This window comes from Chiloscyllium plagiosum, chromosome 1 (assembly GCF_004010195.1).
Source record: "Chiloscyllium plagiosum isolate BGI_BamShark_2017 chromosome 1, ASM401019v2, whole genome shotgun sequence".
NCBI classification, from domain to species: Eukaryota; Metazoa; Chordata; class Chondrichthyes; order Orectolobiformes; family Hemiscylliidae; genus Chiloscyllium; species Chiloscyllium plagiosum.
This window is the reverse complement of record NC_057710.1, coordinates 29,847,455-29,864,241: the sequence shown is the minus strand read 5'-3', so window position 1 is coordinate 29,864,241 and position 16,787 is coordinate 29,847,455. Positions and strand designations below refer to the sequence as shown.

General features: G+C 41.9%; 1 protein-coding gene across 5 annotated transcripts in view; it reads left to right on the top strand.

Annotated features, from left to right (window-relative positions):
* Positions 1–10,410, top strand: part of si:dkey-21a6.5 (signal peptide, CUB and EGF-like domain-containing protein 2) — a 47,774-nt gene extending 37,364 nt beyond the window's left edge. For 3 of the 5 annotated variants that reach the window (XM_043712249.1, XM_043712511.1, XM_043712423.1), the window contains 3 exons: positions 1,481–1,593; positions 3,622–3,778; positions 8,227–8,598. In XM_043712249.1, coding sequence (XP_043568184.1) covers positions 1,481–1,593; positions 3,622–3,778; positions 8,227–8,390 — 434 coding nt within the window. In that variant the 3' untranslated portion in view covers positions 8,391–8,598. Of the gene's footprint in view, positions 1–1,480; positions 1,594–3,621; positions 3,779–8,226; positions 8,599–8,733; positions 8,947–9,179 lie in introns of those variants that run through there. The other 2 variants (XR_006314891.1, XR_006314889.1) reach the window with 2 other exon arrangements.
* The last annotated feature ends 6,377 nt before the right edge of the window (positions 10,411–16,787 follow it).

Below are 16,787 nucleotides of genomic sequence, written 5' to 3'. Positions count from 1 at the left end.
TTGAACAATAGAGTTTTTTTCCAATGATGCAAATAACTCTGGTTAAGAGCTTTTAATGTCACCCAGGAGTCCTGTCATTAGGCCTATTCTTCTGGTTTTGCTTAATTTCATTCGTGTGGGTTACTGTGCTGAGGCTGTGTTAATTGGTCTCATTTAGTTTTCCTGAGAAGCTGATGGTGAGCCTTCTCCCTGAACTATTGCAATTCCTGTTGCATTTGGCTCTGGGTCGTGCTCATATACAATTTATTTCTGTTTTTCCATCCGTAGACCGATGCAACTACCACAATGTTCCATACAGCAGAGTCCAGGAGCAATGAAATCTAGTCTGCTCAAGTCTTTATGCAGCAGCAAAACAAGGTGGCAGTGTATAAAATGCTGTTGATGCAAAACTGTATCCCTGCTAAAACAAAATGTTCTGTTTTTCTTCTTAGGGCAGTATTTATTGCACTTATCATCCAGGCAAATAGAGTAATCCAGCACATTCCTGACTTGCATGTGGAGATGTTGACAGAGTTTGGCGAGGCAGGTGGATTACTCCAGGGTTCCTAGTCTCATTTACTTTTGTAGCTACTCAGATGTGTTTCAGACCTATGATAGCTTCAGGATGTTGATAGTGGTGGTAATATTATTGAACATCAAGGTGCCGTGGTTAGGATTGTCTTTTGTTAGAGATAGTTATTGTCTAGTACTTGTGTGGTTAAAATGTTACTTGTCATATATCACCCAATCCTGAATGTTAACCAGGTCTTGCTGAAACGAGGAATATTTCAGCATCTCAGGAATTGCAAATGGTGCTGAACATTGTAATTGTCAGTGACCCTCTGTACCCCTGACTTTGTGATGGAAGGAAGGTCACTGAAGCATCTGAAGATGTTTGGGCCTAGGAAGCTACCCTGAGGAAGTCCCACCTGGCTCAGTTATGTCACAACATGTCTGAATGGTTTGTTTAAAATGGTCTCACCTGAGGAGCTCCTGCAATGATGTCTTGAGATTGAGGTGATTGATCTAATCATTGATCTAATGGTTTCAATTTAAGGACTAACTCAGTTGGCTCAATTAAGGGCAATGTTCTCTGGAGTTGCAATATTGGTGGACATGTAACCAAATTTTACCTGAGTTGAGTCTACTGCTGCTTTACAGGGATGGAGGGGGGAGGTTCCTGAAGCAGACTGTGGGTTCCAATTTTTTTCCCCTTCCAAGCTGGCAACAGGAAGTATGAAGGACATTTATGACAACTTAACTCCTCCCATGTCATCTCTGGCAGTACTAATAACCTGGTTGCCATCAGCTAACTCTTCACAGAGCAGGAATCTATCTGATGATTGTGCTGGGCTGTGTATTTGTGTACTGTGCCATGTAATATATTTACAAATTGAACAGCACAGGTATTGAGCAGGTGGGTTTATATAGAAATTTGACATCTTATTGGTGCAAGTATGTGGTAATTGATGGATTCATTGGCTCTTTTTTGTTTTTGCAGGAATGTACAAGCAGCCAGAAGATTTACTTTGCAAGATGTGTAAGACTGGGTACTACCAGACATTGGTTGGACAGGAGAGTTGTGACCTGTGTCCTGAGCAACATTATTGCCCTGTGAGTATTCCTAATTTGGAACAATACTATGTGTGTTAGTTACAACATTGCCTGAAGCAGCCAATTGCACTAGCATCAAGACCATGATCATCCAAAGCAAACTCTTCGGTGCCAGCCACATGCCTGAGTTCCAATTGCCAAAGCAAATGATCTTCACCCAACTCAAGGAAGCACTCCAAAACCTCCATCCAGGACTATGCAGCTCCCCACTTGGTGGGCACCACATCCGCAAGCATTGACGTCTAGTAGTAAGCAGTGTGTACCGTCGGCAAGACGCACTTTGGAAATTCATCAAAGATCCTCGGGGATCACCTTCCAAACCCACAATCATTTCCATCTAGAAGGATAATGGCAGCAGATACATGGGAACACCACCACCTTCAAGTTCCTTTCCAAGCCACTCACCATCCTGACTTGGAAATATATCGTTGTTCCTTCACTGTCGCTGAATCAAAATCCTGGAATTCCCTCCTTAATGCCATTGTGGGTCTACCTATAGCACATGGACTGCAGTGGTTCAAGAAGGCAGCTCATCACCAGCTTCTCAAGGGCAATTGGGGATGGACAATAAACACTGGTCAGCCAGCGATGCCCGTGTCCCACAAGCAAATTTAAAAGGAGGACAACTGAAGCATTACAGAGGATCCCTGAAGGCTTCCCTCAGGAAATGTAGTGTAGATGTCAGTACTTGAGAGATTCTTGTTTAGAAGAAGCTGACTTGGTGGAAGGTGCACAATTCTTCAAGAACACCCATCAAGAGTAGGTATGGAATTAGCAGTGGAGAAGGGTATGGCAATGATGATAAAGCTAAGGACCACCTCCACCTCCTGGATACACCTGCCAAATGTGTGGTTAGAGATGTGGCTCTGTGATCGGGATCATCACCAACACAAGGACTCTTAGAGCCCATGCCCAGTGACCCAGAATTTCCTGGGTGTGCAATCGTACACATCAGTGAGTGAATACCGACAATGACAACACGATTGGCACGCACGAGGAGGGAAACAATTCCACGAACACCTGCCTCCTACCCTTAAAAGTAAACCCTCCAAAATTTACAGTTGATTGTTTTCAGAACTGTGTAGAGTCAGCTGTGAATCACAGTACAAACTCGTCCATGCCGACCAAGTTTCCTAAACCGAACTAATCTCATTTCCCTACATTTGGCCCATATCCTCTAAACCTTTCCCATTCACGTACCTGTCCAAGTACCTTTTTTAAATGTTGTAATTGTATCCACCTCAACCACTTCCTCTGGCAGCTCATTCTGAACACAGAGGAACCTTTATTATCCAGCATTTGATTATCCAAATTTTGAATTATCCAAACAAGATCACAAGGACCCGATGCTTGGCTAACTGTTATCTGAACATTTCAATTATCCGAACAAAATACTCCTTGCCCGTGTCATTTGGATAATCAAAGTTCCTTGTAAACACCTGACCTCCGTGATTTGCTTGTGTTGGTTCAGGTGGGATAACTGCTACTTTTAGAAATCTCAATCTCATAGTTCATGGTAAATGTTATCTGGCACTTTGACTCACCAAGGCTGGGATGTCCTCTCTTGGGTTTTGATTGTATTGTTTAATCGTATGTTGCTTGTGGTTTGCTTTTCACATGTTAAACTTAGCAATCTGTTAAACCATAGTAGTTCCTACATGATTTACAGGAGCTCAACTTGCTGTCAATGGTAGGAATAATGATTGCTTTATAGTTTTTTACATGGAAAAACTGGATGTAAAGAATCTGAGCGCTGTTAGTATTTTCATAAAGGCTCCAATATTAAAGAGTGAAGTCTTCATAATTTGACCAATGTAAATACACAGCAGCTTAGTTAATATTTCTGAAGTGTGGTGAGGTACATTTTAGGTGAAGAACTACCAGAATTTGCAATGTTTTGTCTTTACTTTTTTTTGTGTCATTTGTTTCATGGTTTTACTGGGTTTCTAGTGATTGAGCAATGAAGTTGATTCTAAGCTGAAATGTGGCCATTAGGGTGTACAAATTACATGACTTCTGTTTTCCCAGAGTCCAGATGTTGCTCCAATCCAATGTCCAGTTGATGCATTTTGCCCACCTGGAAGTACTGCGCCTCAGTACTGCATGGAAACATTCTTCCGGAAGTCGGGAGATCACTGTGTGCTGACACCGTTGACCATCTTCCTGCTTGTGTTCCTTTCGTTAAGTGAGTAGACAGCATGAATTACCTCTCTTCCATTCCTGAAAGTGGTTCAGGCACAGCTAACTAACACAAATAAGACTTGGTGTCCAACTCTAACTGCTCAATATCTCAAAAGTTGTCCAACATCCTGTCTTTGAAATAGATGAAGGAAAAATCTCATTATTCAATGAGATTGAACACTGTGGGAACATCATTGAGTGTTCCAAATATGTTTGTAATACTTATGGTGAGTGATGGAAATAATGATTGGAGTTCTATCAAGGTGACCCCCAATGAGATTCTTAACTTTTTAAATAGGTGGAATCTGATAATTGGAGAGCTGGACAGTGTTTAATCCAATAGCAGTGTTGTATCAATGCTCTGTAATCTAGCAGTGCAGGGTGCTTAGAGTTCTCCCAAATGTAATTGTATTGGGATGTCCCCTCTAACCTGGCCGGGTTTGTACTCTGTGATACATAACACATGGATCAAAATATCTTGAAGGGCATTTGGTGTTTTGACTGGGTGAGGAAGTATTAAATCCCTGAATCTGTGTTTATGTTTCTCAGATGTTCATGGCCTGGACTTTGCAGTTAGTGGTGAAATGGCAGTGCTCTTTGCTGATCTCCGAACGCTGTTCAATGATACAGGTCTCTGTGGTGTAAAATTCTATATGGATAGAATTGAGGAACTAGAAAAGAGACCTTGACTGGGAGTTATGTACAGGTCCCTAGCAGTAGTCAGGGTGTGGGGCACAAGATAAGAAAGGCGCTATTACAATAATCAAGGGGGACTTCAATAAGCAGGTGGACTGGGAAAATTAGGTTTGTTGTTGATCTCAAAAGGAATTATTGCAATATCTATTATAAGATGGTTTTTGGGGCAGTTTGGTGGTAGAGACAGTTAGGGGACAGGCAATTCTGGATTTGGTGATGTGTAATGGGGCAAGCTTGATTAGGCAGCTTTAGGTGAAGGAACCACTATATGATGGAATTTACCCTGCAATTTGAGCTTGAATCCGATGTAACTATACTACAATTTGAGTAAAGGTAACAGACATGAGCAAAGTATTGATTGGAAGGAAAAGAAAGATGGTGAAGCAACAATGGCAGGTGGTTCAGGGGGTAATTCAGAAGGCACCACAGAGATTGATCCTAAGAAAGAAGAAGCATACTAGGGGGAGGGCGAAGCAACCATGGCTAATGAGGGAAGGCAGGGACAGTACAAAAGCAAAGGAGAAGATGCTGGGAAAGTTAAAAGGTCTGAAGGTGGTTAAATCAGCTGCAATGGATGGGCCTATGCTCTGAAGGAGAAGCTGAGGAGATAACTTATGGTTGCACTGCTGCCTCACAGCACTAGGGACCTGGCTTTGATTCCACCCTTGGGTGACTGCCTGTGTGGAGTTTGCACATTTTCCCTGTGTCTGCATGGGTTTCCTCTGGGTGCTTTAGTTTTGTCCCACATTCCAAACGCGCAGTTTCATGGATTAGCTATGCTAAATTGCCTTTTGTGTACAGGGATGTGCAGGCTATTGGATTAGCCATGGTAAACACAGGGATACGGGGATAGTGGGGGGGGTGGGGGTATGGGACGCTGTTTGGAGTGCCATTTATACATGGTGGCTTCTTTCACTATAGGAATTCTATGATTCTGTTCTGAGATTGTAGAGGCATTGGTGGCAATCTTTCAGGAATCACTGGAGTCTGAGAGGGTCCCAGAGGAGTTGAGAATGAACATTCCTGTTTAAGACGGGAGGAAGGCAGAAAACAGGAAATCATAGGCTGACCTTGGTTGAAGTTAACATTTTAGAGGCCATTATTAAGGATGAGAGTACTCTGAAGTGCATAGTAAAATAGGGTAGAGTCAGCATGGCTTCATCAGGGGGACCTCTTGCCTGACCAATCTGTTAGAATTGTTCGAGGAGGTAATGAGAAAGTTAGATAAAGGAGAACCAGTGGAAGTGATCTATTTTGATTTCCAGATCGTCTTTGAGGTACTGCACAGGAGGCTGCTAAATAAGAGAACAGCCCATTGTGTTAGGGGCAAGATACTAGTGTGGAAAGAGGATTTGTTGACTGGCAATTCTTTTCAGGATGGCAGCCGGTGACTAGTGGAGTTCCATAGGGGTCATTGTTGGGACCACAAATACTGACGTTATATATAAACAGTCTGGGTGAAAGAACTGAGGGCATTGTTACTATATTTGCTGATGACACAAAGATAGCTGGAGAGACAGTTAGTGTTGAGGAAGCAGGAGGCTGCAGAAGGACTTGGACAGGCTGGGAAAGTGGGCAAAGAAATGGCAGTTGGAATACAATGTGGGAAAGCTTGTGGTGTTGCACTATGGTAGGAAGAATAGACTATTTTCTAAACTGGAAAAGGCTTTGGAAATCTGAAGCACAAAGGGACTTGGGAGTCATGGTTCTGGATTCTCTTCAGGTTAACGTACAGGTCCATTTGGCAGTTAGGAAGGTAAATGCAATGTTAGTATTCATTTCAAAAGGACTAGAATGCAAGAGCAGAGATATACTAATGAGGCTATACAATGTTCTGGTCAGACTGCATTTGGAATATTGAGAGTATTTTGCGCTGTGCATCTGAGGCAAGATACGCTGCCTCTGGAAGAGGTCCAGAGGATGTTTATCCAAAAATTATCCTGTGGATAAAGGGCTTGTCGCATAAGGAGCAGTTTGAGGTTTGACCTGCTGACCTGCTGCCTGACCTGCTGCGCTTTTCCAGCAACACATTTTCAGCTCAGTTCCAAATCTATAATGCATTTACTCAGCCACAAATTATCTGGCTAAACAGATTATAAAATTCTGATTTCAACCAGTGTTGGTCTTTGTAATGGAAGTAATGAATTTACGGTTGGATTTTCTGCCCTTTGTTTAAGAGTGTTGAATTTGAGAATTAGGTTGTATGGTCTTATGGTGTGAATTTCAACTTTTCTGATAATTTTGTTAATTGGGAAGCAATAAACTGATTATCTTTTTTCTTGCTAATCATGTTTTTGCAGAGATTGAGTAAGGATTGAAACTTTTGCATTCAATTTGAGCTCAAATACTGTAACAGAGTATGCTATTAAACTCAGAACCTCCTCTACTATGTCTGTTGCTTTCTGTGGTCCCCTCTACATTGGGGAGACAGGATGCCAACTTGCAGAACGTTTCAGAGAACATCTCTGGGACACGCGCATCAAACAACCCCACCTCCCAGTGGTCAACCACTTCAGCTCCCCCACCCACTCCGTCAAGGGCATGAAGTCTTGGACCACCTCCAATGTCAAATCCAATGACTAGAGGAATGAATGTCTCATCTTCTGCCTTGGGTCCGTCCAACTACACGGCATCGACATCAATTTTCACCAGTTTCCTCATCTCCCCTTCTTCCACCTCATCCCAGATCCAGACCCTCCAACTGGGCACCGCCCTCTTGAACTTTCCTTCCTGTCCACCTATCAGCTCCACACTCCGTTCTGACCGACCACCATCAACCCCCACCTACATCCATCTATTGTCTTCCCAGCTACCTTCCCAACCCCACCCCCACCCATTTATCTTATCTCAGCCCTGATGAAAGGTCCTGACCAGAAATGTCGATTTTCCTGCTCCTCCAATATTGCTGTGCTGTTCTAGCTCCACATTGTATCGACTTGGACTTCCAGCATCTGCAGTCCTTACTATTCCTAAGTCACACATTTCTCCATATTGAATTCCAAACACCACCATTTTGCCCACTCACTTAATTTTGTCTGATGTCCCTTTTGTAACTTCCTGTTTTGTGCAACTTGTCAACAGCAAACTTGGCGATTTATAAATTTCGTCTTCCAGCAAGTCATTGATTTCTGGTGAAAATTTGAGACCTTGGGGACAGATCCCTGCGGAGAAACACCTGCCATTTTTTACTAGGCTCTGTGGCTGTGTGTAAATCCAGTATAGATTTCGAATTATCTAGCTAAACAGACTAGAAAGTTTGTCGATTTCATCCAGTACTGGCCTATGCCATGTAAATGAGGAATGGAAGTACTGTAATGAATTTACAGTTGGATTTTGGGCTCCTGAGTTTAAGAGTGTCGAGTCTGAGAATTGGATGAGCTTTTTTTAGAATTATCAATGACCCTTGTTCGAGTGAGATAGTGAAGATTCACCTTGGCTTCATGTTTGCTGGGGTCAGCAATGTGAGGTATCTGAGTCCGAATGGCAGGAGAGTTGGAATCACTGATTTTTGTACCTGATTTGCTCAGTGCCAGATATTTCCTAAATATCTTAAGATTGCAGTAACATTTCTATTTTGCGAAAAAATCAATCTTAAAAAGAGTGAACTATTAATGGGTAAGTTGTATTTACTTATAAGAAACACTAGTGAAACAACAGTATTGAATTTCTTTCCATAGAAATTACATGAACCTTGTATGTATTACTAGCTGTGATCCTGTATATTTCTGTTTCTCATCAATTTCATGTTTTTTTCAGTTATTTTGCTGATTACTGTAATAATTTTTCGTCGCAAGAAGAAAGTCAGACAGGTAGACCCTGTGCGCTCCCCGTTACTGAGGAAAGAGCCATTCTCTGGTCAGGAGCCTCATCCGCCTTACGGAATCACGTGGGATAGAGAACCAGTATATGCAGGATGGTAACAACGGCTTTGTGGTTCTTCTGGTACCAGGAATAGGCTCATAACTAGTACATGAGGTAGAATTTTTTCTTCTCTTCTCTTCTCTTTTTCAACAAGAGAAATTAATGCTCCTCCAGAGATGCTGCATCTCTGCTGGCATTCAGTCTTGTGGGACTGCACATTCCTCTGATTCATTGCAAGTCTTTGATGTATTCTGGATCACGAGCAACTTTTTGTTGTTCGTTGCTTATTGACACCTGCCCCATTTTATTGTTTCTGTTATGGTCTATAAGGTTTACTGGTGAAGAAGTACTGCCAATGCAGTCTGACAACTAGACTGTTTTGTATCCTTCCCTTTGTGACAGTGCCATCCAGAAACTAAGATGAAGCACCATTGTATTAAATGGAGTTGAACCCCTGGTACCAATTGTGTGGAAAACTGGCTTTCTGGTTGAAAATTGTGTCAGCAGGTTCTTTCCAAGTCACGTATTCATCATCTTGTTTGCTGAAGAAATTACATCCTGACCTGCATGAAATTACATCCTGAACTGCATGAAATTACATCCTGAACTGCATGAAATTACATCCTGAACTGCATAAAATTCACTTGTTTTTGAACTTAACATTTTGAGACAAAATTCAAGATGAATAGTGTTAACAATTTTAATTTGCACTAATTTTTTCAAAAATGCATGTGTTTTACATAATAGAATTTTCTGTTTGAATAGAAACCATTTACTGACAAACTATTAATACACTTTAACTATTTTTCAAGTAGTTCCTGTTCAAAAATATTTCATTTTTATTTCAGAAGGTGGAATGACTGCTACTTATTGTACTTCCACTTTATTTGAATGCAGTTTGACAGTTCTTCTAAGATAGTTACTGAATCACATATATAGCGATATGGAAGTGAAAGTGTGGAAGATCACTTTAGATTTTATATTTGGAACCATCATTGTCCAAATTATGTATTTTCCCCTCGTAAACTGGATTTTAAATTTTGTCTTGTAAAACATTTTATGTACAATATTGTTAATGTGGAATGATTAAATGTAAATTTGTAGATTAAGATTGTGGTTAACGTATATTGAAAAGCTGTGGTAATAACTTGTATAGATGAGTGAGAACAGTGTTCTTTCCCTTGTCCCATGAATAGTTTTTCAAGTATGGAAGGGACTAGTCAACAGCAAACATACAGTTCTTTTGTCATTGATGTGAAGTGCCTGGGTTACCCTCATTCCATCTTTAGTTGATGTCCACTTATTATGTGAAAGGTTTGGGCTGCAGACAAACAATTAAAAGATAGCACTGCATCCAGATATAATATAGAGTGAGGTTAGACATTCAGGCTGGTGTCTGATACACTGCTGAGAATGTGAGAAATTGTAGATACACCACCAGAATTGGATGTGGTAAACCTTTTGAGTTAATAGTAACTTGGCAGGCACTGAATGGACTTCATTGGCAAAAGCAGGTGACCTGAATTTCTTTCTTTCTTTGAACAGAATCTCTTCTTTTGCTCCATCCCTCCCCACACCAACCTATTTGGACTTAAACACGCACACTCTTCAAATCTTGTGATACACAATTTATTCTGTCTGATTTTGTTAACACAAAACATTGAACTCAATGTATTATTTGTATTGTTTATCTTATAGGACATTAAAAATTTTTTAATGGTTTGCCATCTGTATGTTTTGGGAGGAGAGATTTGAGTTTGCTAGTATGTAATCTCAGTATGAGAAGATGAAATTAACAGCAGTAAAGATACTGGTGTTTGCATGTTTAGCTGAACTTGCACAATCAAATTCTCAATGCCTCAAGTAATATTAGCACTGTTTATACACTTTTTTAAAAAATGAAGAGATTGAAATGTGGAAGCGATAGTTCTCTAACTCTGATTTTTAAATGCTACTGTCTGTAATGCTGACTGTTCACTAAAGTGCCTTCAATCCTGTGTTTAAAGAGTTTGTTGATTTGAAATGTAATGAGTTTTAGAAATGAATGCTGTGCAACCAAAATTAAAAGGACTTAAACAATTTTCCGAGCTGTTTAGAAATGTCTGAGTGTGGTTTGTGTGTGCAAGATGTCCAGGTGGATGGGGTTGGTGGGAGGAATTGTCCTCTGAGGATGGGCGGGAGCCCTGATTGAAAAAGTGAGCCCAGAGGCTGAGTCAGCACAAGAAATGTTCAATGTCACATTAATTGAATTTGACCACCCCATGCTGGTCTGTTTCTTGCCCACAATCTCTACATTTCCAACTGTCGCCAGGACACTGACTGACTGCCTCAACTTGTCCGCCCCCCCCACTCCAACTTCTCACCATCACAACGCGCAGCCCTCCATGACCTCTGCTCCAACTGCAACATCCCCATCAAACCTGCGGACAAGGGGGCAAGGAAGCGCAGTGATAGTTTGGCGCACTGACCTCTACACTGCTGAAGCCACATGCCAACTCGCGGGCACCTCCTCCTATTGCCCCCTTGACCACAACCTCCCCTCCCATCAATTCCTGATGAAGGGCTTATGTCTGAAATGCTGATTCTCTTGCTCCTTGGATGTTGCCTGACCTGTGCTTTTCCAGCACTACACTTTTCACTCTAATCTCCAGCATCCGCAGTCCTCACTTTCACCATGAGGTGGATTGGGTATGGTGAAGATGCTGAAAATCAACAATGTGTGAGACTTAATTATTATTAGGCCAGTTGGAGAACGGGGAACACTTCTGGGTGAAACATTTGGACTTAGGTGTGGTCATCTGGAAGTTCAGTGATCCAGCTCAGGTGGTCTGTGTGCTGTAGGTCGACCCATGATGCTGTTAGGAAGGAGTTTCAGACTTTTGACCCAGCAACACTAAAGAAATGGTAATGTATTTCAATGATATGATTATGATATTTTCACCACGTGTGGCTTTGAGGAGAACTTGCAAATTATGTTCCCAATGGTTTGGCCTTGAACTTCTGGATGGTAGTGGTCATGGGTTTAGAAGGTGCTGTTGGCCTTGGAGAGTTGCTGCAGTGTATCTTATTGATTGTACACACTGCTCCCACTGTAAATTAGTGGGGAATGGGACTGAATATTGAAGGTAATCGAATAGGTGCCAATCAATGCCTTTGTCCCACTTGTGCACCCAGCATATTTATACGGATGGTTCTGTTCAGTTTCTGGTCAATCCGTGTTGGATGCTGAAAGTGGGGGTTTCTGCTATGGTAATGCCATTGAATGTTAAGGGGTGAGGTTTCAATTCTCTCATTGCAAATGAATGTTATGATTCAATTATCAACCCAAGCCTAATTGGTGTCGTGATGTATTTGGATACTGACAGGGAGTAAGTAGTTCTGTTATGACTTGCATTTTGTTAACACAAATTTGTAACATGATTGACGAATTGGAAGTACTGTTTCCACAGGACCTTCAGCGAGGTCATTACACTGAGCATACCAGAAGAGAGAAGAAGGAAGAGATGATTCAAGTACAAGAGACCCCGGGGGAAGTACCTCTCGTGAACAGTTGCATCTATTGAAAACTGTCGAAACAGATGACACTGCCTCCACGCCAATTTACAATTGGCAGACCTGTTCGCCCCTCAGACTGAGTCTAGACTAGAGTGGTGCTGGAAAAGCACAGCAGGTCAGGCAGCATCCAAGGAACAGGAAAGTCAACATTTCGGGCAAAAGCCCTTCATCAAGAGCTTCTCTGACTGGCAGAGCAGATGTGTCAGACATCATGCAGAGCTGTGGTAATAGGGGACTCCATAGTGAGAGGGACTGAAAGGGATTTCTGTGGCAACAAGCAGAATTTGAGGGTAGTGTGTTGCCTTCCTGGTGCCAGGATCCAGGACGTCACCGACAGAGTGCAGGGAATCCTCAAGCGAGAAGGTGAAGAGCCAGAGGTGGCGGTGCATGTCAGTACAAATGACATCAGGAAGAAGAGGAAGGACATTCTACAGCGGGACTTCAGAGAACGCGGACGAAAGCTGAAAAGCAGGACTTCCAGGGTAGTTATCGCCCGGTTTGCTTCCAGTTCCTTGGGCTGGAGAGGGCAGGAACAGGGAGATAATGGACTGAAATGTGTGGCTGAGGAATTGGTGCAAGAAGCAAGGAATTAAATTCTTGAATCACTGGGGTATGTTTTGCAGGAAGAATAAATTATACAAGAGGGATGGGTTGCATCTCGTTTGGGGGGGGGAGGCGCAGCAGCATTCTGGCAGGCAGGTTTGCCACTGCAACACAAGTGTGTTTCAACTGAGAAGTTAGGGGAGAGGGGACAATCTGGAAATTTAAGAAGGAAGTTAAAGGGAATGTGAGAATAAGAGAAGTTAAGAAAGACAACAGAATCAACAGAGCAGAAAACTCAAGAAGGGATCTTACAGTCTGGTCAAGTGAAATAGGGATTGATAGGAAGGGTGAGGGGAGTAACAAATTAAAAATATTATATGTGAATGTATGAAGCATAAGAAATAAGGAGGATGAGCTCGAGGCTCAGTTGGAAATTGGCAGGTACGATGTTGGGATAACTGAGACATGGCTTCAAGTGGACAGGGCCTGGGAAATGAATATTCAAGGCTGTACGTGCTATCGAAAGGACAGACTGACGGGCAGAGGGGGTGGGGTGGCCCTGTTGGTGAGGAATAATATTCAGTCCCTTACGAGGAGGGACATGGAATCAGGAGATGTAGAGTCAGTATGGATAGAGCTGAGAAATTCTAAGGGTAGAAAGACCCTAATGAGAGTTATCTACAGGCCCCCAAACAGTAGTCTGGATATAGGGTGTAAGTTGAATAAGGAGCTGAAATTGGCCTGTTGCAAAGGTATTACTACAGTTATGGGGGATTTCAACATGCAGGTAGACTGGGAGAATCAGGATGGTACTGGACCCCAAGAAAAGGAGTTTGTGGAGTGCCTCTGAGATGGATTCTTAGAGCAGCTTGTACTGGAGTATACCATGGAGAAGGCAAATCTAGATCTGGTGATGTGCAATGAACCGGATTTGATCAGGGACCTCTAAGTAAAGGAGCCATTATGAGGTAGTGACCATAACACGATGAGCTTTAATCTGCAATTTGAGAGGGAGAAGGGAGAATTGGAAGTGTCAGTATTGCAGTTGAACAAAGGGAACTGTGGAGCTATGAGGGAGGAGCTGTCCAAAGTTCAATGGTTCAATACCTTCACAGGGTGGCAATGGAACCACAATGGCAGGTATTTCTGGATACAATGCAGAAGGTGCAAGATCAGCTCATTCCAAAGAGGAAGAAAGATCCTAAGGGGACGCAAGGGCTGACAAGGGAAGTTAACGACTGTATAAAGATAAGAGAAGTAGTATAACATATTAAAGATGAGCGGGAAGCCGGAGGGCTGGGAAACTTTTAAACAGCAACAGAAGACAACTACAAAGGCAATACACAAGAGAAAAAATGAGGTACGGAGGCAAACTGGTCTAAAATATAAAGGAGGATAGTAAAAGTGTTTTTAGGTATGTGAAAAGGAAAAAAAGGTTAAGACTAAAATTAGGCCCTTGAACACAGAAACGGGTGAATTTATTATGGGGAACAGGGAAATGGCAGAAGAGTTGAATAGGTACTTTGGATCTATCTTCATTGGGGAAGACACAAGCAATCTCCCAGATGCAACAGTGGCTGAAGGTCCTAGGGTAATGGATGAACTGAAGGGAATTTATGTTAGGCAGGAAATGGTGTTGGATAGACTGTTAGGTCTGAAGGCTGGTAAGTCCCCAGGACCTGGTGGTCTGCATCCCAGGGGTACTTAAGGAGGTGGCTCTAGAAATCGTGGATGCATTGGTAATCATTTTTCAATGTTCTACAGATTCAGGATCAGTTCCTGTGGATTGGAGGGTGGATAATGTTGTGTCCCACTTTTCAAAAAGGGAGGGAAGAGAGAAAATGGAATTATAGACCGGTTAGCCTGATGTCAGTGGTGGGACAGATGCTGGAGTCAATTATAAAAGATGAAATTACAACTTATTTGGAGAGCAGTAACGGGATAGATCAGAGTCAGCATGGATTTACGAAGGGGAAATCGTGCTTGATTAATCTTCTAGAAATTTTTGAGGATATAACTATGAAGATGGACGAGGGAGAGCCAGTGGTTGCAGTGTAACTGGACTTTCAGAAAGCCTTTAATAAAGTCCCACATAGAAGATAATTGAGCAGAATTGGGGCACAGGGTATTGGGGGCAAAATACTGACTTGGATTGAAAATTGGCTGGCTGACAGGAAGCAAAGAGTAGTGATAAATGGGTCCCCTTTGGAATGGCAAGCAGTGACCAGTGGGGTACCATAAGGTTCAGTGCTGGGACTGCAGCTGTTTACAATATACATGGATGTTATATATGACGGCATTAAAAATAATATTTGCTGAAGACACAAAGCTGGGTGGCAGGGTGAAATGTGAGGAGGATATTGAGAATACAGGGTGACTTGGACAGGCTGGGTGAGTGGACGGATGCATGGCAGATGCAGTTTAATTTGGATAAATGTGTGGTTATCCACTTTGGCAAGAACAGGAAGGCAGATTACGACCTAAATGGAGTCCAGTTAGGTAAAGGGGCAGTACAAAGAGATCTGGGTGTTCTTGTACACCAGTCGATGAAAGCAAGCATGCAGGTACAGCAGGCAGTGAAGAAAGCTAATGGCATGCTGGCCTTCATAACAAGAGGGATTGAGTATAGGAGCAAAGAGGTCCTTCTACAGCTGTACAGGACCCTGGTGAGACTGCACCTGGAGTATTGTGTACAGGCTTGGTCTCCAAATTTGAGGAAGGACATTCTGGCTATTGAGGGAGTGCAGCGTAGGTTCATGAGGTCAATTCCTGGAATGGCTGGACTGTCATATGTTGAAAGATTGGAGCGACTGGGCTTCTATACGCTTGAGTTTAGAAGGCTGAGAGGGGATCTGATTGAGATGTATAAGATTATTAAAGGATTGGACACACTGGAGGCAGGAAGCATATTTACGCTGATGGGTAAGGACAGTTTAAAAATAAGGGATAGGCCATTTAGAACAGAGTGCATGAAGAAGTTTCTCCTCAAGAGAGTGGTGGATATAGGAATGGTCTGCCCAGAAGGCACTGGAGGCAGAATCTCTGGATACGTTTGAGAAAGAGATGGATAGAGCTCTTAAAGATAGTGGAATCAAGAGTTATGGGGATAAGGTAGGAACAGGATACTGATTGTGGATGATCAGCCATGATCATAATGAATGGTGGTGCTGGCTCGAACAGCTGAATGGCCTACTCTTGCACCTATTGTCTACAGTGCAAACTTTTTAAACTTTTAAAACAATTAGATATACCAAAAAATTCAAATTTCAAAACTAGCCAGCTGTCGAATCTTCTCTTTGTTTCTTCCTTAGTCATCATTTCTTCTTCTTAGGGTTTTCTGTTTCACAGGTAATTGATAGATAAAGCGAGCAATTCTACATGCAGTTTGCATATGTTGGTGGCTTGGCAGTTCCTCTCCAACTATTCAATTTTCCCCAGTCTTATACCCCAAAGCAGTAGATCGTTTCATTTGTTTAATATTGCCAAACTATCAAATTCGAACTTAATTGGAGTTTAGTATCTTGGGGCATAATTTAAAGTGGCGGAATTTGAATTTGTTTTTGTCTCATAGCAACCAAGGTACAGCTAGCTGCTAGACCAAATATTACATTGTAAATTCTCCAGCACTTGCTAAATCCTTCAACTCTCTTAAAGGTACAGTATACCTCTATACCTTCATAACACCTCCCCCCTTAAGAAAAAAAATGAACCATCATAACGAAAAGATGGCTTCATTTTTTTTCCTATTGTTTAAAAAATACATTACTCTAACATACAGATAACTTCAATCTAAGTTCACCTCAATTTCTTCCTATATACATAACACTGGATAAATACAAATCTCATCTAAACTTTCAGTTAAATCCATGATAATGTATCTGTGATTACATTCTTATGACCTACTACATGTACGATTTTTAAATTAAAATTCTGTAACAGAAGACTCCAATGAAATAGTCTCATTCTTGTCTTTTAAAGCATTCTAAGAATGTAAAAGGATTGTGATCCGTGTACACAATTGTCTCCGACACATTGTTCGTGACATACACATTAAAATGTTGTAAGGCCAGTACCAAACTCAATAGTTTTTTAATCATGGAATATTTCCTCTGGTGGATGTTGAGTTTCTTTGAAAAGTAACCACCTGGTAGTTCAAGCTCCAACTCCTATGTCACTAGCATTGATGGTGATTTTTAAAAGGTTTAAAAAGTTTGGTGTAGCTAAAACCAGTTTGGTGGTTAATATGGCTTTCAAATGGTCGACTGCCTCCTGGCATGGTTCTGTCCACTGAAACTTTGTGTTCTTCTTAAGCAAATTGGTTAATAGTGCCACTATACTGCTGAAGTTTGGAACAAACT